At 39.4% G+C, this 3,579-nt stretch overlaps 1 protein-coding gene across 1 annotated transcript in view; it reads left to right on the top strand.

Moving 5' to 3' along the window:
- Positions 1-1,377, top strand: part of LOC103799686 (steryl-sulfatase-like) — a gene marked incomplete at its 5' end in the record, with an annotated part of 27,324 nt that extends 25,947 nt beyond the window's left edge. Inside the window, one exon of the mRNA XM_009072027.1 lies at positions 995-1,377. Within this exon, the coding sequence (XP_009070275.1) occupies positions 995-1,377 (383 nt within the window). The remainder of the gene's footprint in view (positions 1-994) is intronic.
- Between the last annotated feature and the right edge of the window lie 2,202 nt (positions 1,378-3,579).

The following is a 3,579-nucleotide window of genomic DNA, read 5'->3' as shown; positions in this document are numbered from 1 at the left end:
GAGTGACTAATCTATAAATTTCATCCATAATGAAACCTTGGTTCTCATTTTTTCACAGAGCAGAATGACACCCAAGAATTGCACTATTGTGATAGTTATCTATATTTGGGAAAAAAAACATCTAGAGGCTTAAGGCAAGAATTTAGCACTATTGTGATAGTTATCTATATTTGGGAAAAAAAAACCATCTAGAGGCTTAAGGCAAGAATTTATCATCCATTATACCTTTTCATGCCATCCCATATTATAAAATGAGAAACTGTCTCCAGGTGTTTGCAATGAAAACATATGGCAGAGGGCAATGAGTTAATGCAACAAACAGAGGAAGAGAGAAAAAGGTAACAGTGAAATTATTTATAGTTATCTATATTTGGGAAAAAAAAACCATCTAGAGGCTTAAGGCAAGAATTTATCATCCATTATACCTTTTCATGCCATCCCATATTATAAAATGAGAAACTGTCTCCAGGTGTTTGCAATGAAAACATATGGCAGAGGGCAATGAGTTAATGCAACAAACAGAGGAAGAGAGAAAAAGGTAACAGTGAAATTATTTTGATTAGCGAAATTAGAAGCAGACATGGCCCAACAGTGGCTGGATATGGGTAAGGGGCAAAGGTACATTTTAATAAACTTTGAAGAAGGGAGTGCAATGACAGCAAATATTTATGCAAATCTTCTTTAGTTCTGTTTATGTAAAAACACAAAGTTCTTTTAAGTCTTCTATGATTTAGTTAATCAGAATTCTTCCAAGGGAATGAAATGATCATAATAATTTCATGAATACATGAAGCATGAAAATTGCCATATTTGCTTAATTTTGTTTTGCTTCATTTTGGTTTACTCTTTCTGTATATTCCAGTTTCTGCACAGAGTGTCTAGTCTGTCTTTGTACCAAAAGACTGATTTCTCATGCACGAATTGGAGTTTGCTATGACTAGAGGACTTTCATTTTGCCATTTTATAACCAGCTGTTTGTGTCTGTAAATTGCAGGTGAATCTGTGTGGAAAGTCTTCTTTTTCACTCCAAACTTCAGTCCCAAGGACTCCAATGGTTGCTATGATTCTCATGTTTGCTTCTGCCATGGAGGATTCATTACACAGCATGATCCCCCACTGCTCTTTGATCTGTCCAGAGACCCTGAAGAGAAAGTCCCACTGACTCCAGAAACAGAGAGTCGTTTCTATGAAATCCTCAGGGTCATAAACCTAGCAGTAGACAACCACACCAGATCCCTGCATGCTGTACCTAACCAGCTGTCATGGGACAACCTTCTCTGGAAGCCATGGCTCCAGCTCTGCTGCTCATCTGTCTTGCAGTCTTGTTATTGTGACTATGACTCAGGAGAGAGCCCACTGGAGGTGCATTTGGGATAAACAAGCTGCAATTCCCTTTCAGAAAATGGAAGAGAATGGGTGGCTGACTTGAACCACTGTGGTGCTAGTCTACAGGTTTGGTTGTGCTGGAGGAGGACCTGTCTTCAAACAGAAGAGAATTTCAGTAGAACAGAATTTCAGGCAAGAAAATGTGCCAAGAGAAAGAGGACAGCACACACCTTTTCTGTCTTTATAATACAGCATGAAGGACACGTTGCCTTCCTCATTTTCAAATGCATAGGCTGTAGACATTTTCTAGACTTTCAGCTTTTTTCCTACACAGCAAAGAATTTACCTATAGTTTCTGTCCATCACAACCACTAAATGCACTTTCCTGTCCTTTTTGCTGTGTTATCCACCGTTAATAGGACATAGCACTGACTAATTAAAAATAAAGATATAATAATTGAGGAGTCCACCTGTGATTGTAATTTGGTAATTGATATATAGGTAAAGAGCAGACTTGCAACAGCATCTCTATAAACAAGCATCAAGGATATGAAATAATTGCAAGATTGCTAACAGTCTAACTTTGTACATGCCACAGAAATGTCCAGAGCTAGTAGTGGAAGAACTTGTGTCCACATCAAAATGATGCTCCCCAGCTAGTGTCCCATTGCATGGCAGCAACCTTTGCTTCCAAAGGAAATCACTTTCAGTGCACCACTTGTATGCACAAGCCAATTTTATAACCCATAAATCCTTCAATCCCTGGTATAGACACACCCTTATGGTCATAGCCCAATTGATAAATAAAAGTTTATAACCCATAAATCCTTCAATCCCTGATATAGACACACCCTTATGGTAATAGCCCAATTGATAAATAAAAGACTTGGTCCATACTTGATATTTGAGTTCTAAATTCATATGATACCACAAAGATATCTTTATCTATTTACCATATTTTTTCTTCCATTGGTGAATGTAATCACAAATAAATGAAATTTGGTCTTCCTTTATGTACCCTTGCCATCATTTAAGCTCACTGAATAGGATCTATCATTTTCTGAAAATAAACTTGGGCTTGAGTACTTAAAGCCAAATATAACTGTCTCTGAGTTCTTACCAAGGCCTTGTGAAGTCTGCTGTCCTTCAGGGCTAATTTCTATATCCATTTTTATCTGCATCATATTCAGGCACATTTTCTTTCCACTCTAAAAGCAGACAAACTATTTTCTTTGTCAGATTGTAGATGAAGAGAACATATCAGGAAAATACTAAAATGATTTGATGACTGATAATAGAAGGTGACTTGCTCCTTATCAGAAAGCACCAGTTAATTCCCACATTACAATGTATTAAAACCTGTTTGGTGGAAAAGTGATCTGTGATAATAGTAATGCAACAGCTTCAGTCAGCCAGCATTAAGGTTGTGACCTGGTTCTTGTGAGCTATTGAGGCCTGTCCTGTAAAAATATATTGTGATATATGGTGTATTTCTCTGTCTGTAAAACCTAGGCTTTATTTGATTTTTCTGCTGCAGTTTCATTCAAAATTTCATTCTCTACCATATCCAGATGCCTGCCCTGGGAAATGTACTTTTTCCTTGAAGTCCTGTTTTTGCTGTTTCACCTTGTGTTCACGATCTTAAGTATGTCCTTTGCAAGCTCTCTGTAGGTGGCAAAGTCCTGTGTGTGCTGATAAAGTTAGTCTGTTTGGGTATTTCCCTGATAACCACTCAGGACTGTTTCCATTGCCCCTGGCAAGCTGTCAGATGGCCATTCATTCCCTCTATGATTTATTTAAACACTGAATGTACTACCTAATCTTCAGAAGAAAGATGCCTATTGTTTGAATACAGGTATTCTGCAGCAATAGGGTCTGCCTCTCAGTAGGATCTACACATCCCAAACTCATGATCCTCACCACATGGCCCTAGAACTCCTTGGGGTATGGTGCTGGTGCCAGTTTACCTCCCCCTGCAGCAGGTGCCCAGGCTGTGGCCAGGGTGCTGGAGCACCACAGTGTGGAGGGATTCACTTTCCAACTCCTGCAGCTCTGCCACAGCTTACACAATGTCGTGGGACAAACGCCATCACTCCAGATGTCCCCCCTTCCTCCTTCTTCCTCCCACCTTATATACTGAGCATGATGTCCTATGGTATGGAATATCCCTTTGGTCAGTTTGGGTCACCTGTCCCAGCTGTCTCTCCTCCTAATCTCCCATGCATCCCCAACTTCCTTGCCAGTGTGGCAGTA

Source organism: Acanthisitta chloris, unplaced genomic scaffold (assembly GCF_000695815.1).
Source record: "Acanthisitta chloris isolate BGI_N310 unplaced genomic scaffold, ASM69581v1 scaffold263, whole genome shotgun sequence".
Classification (NCBI taxonomy): Eukaryota; Metazoa; Chordata; class Aves; order Passeriformes; family Acanthisittidae; genus Acanthisitta; species Acanthisitta chloris.
This window is presented reverse-complemented; position numbering and strand designations above follow the sequence as displayed.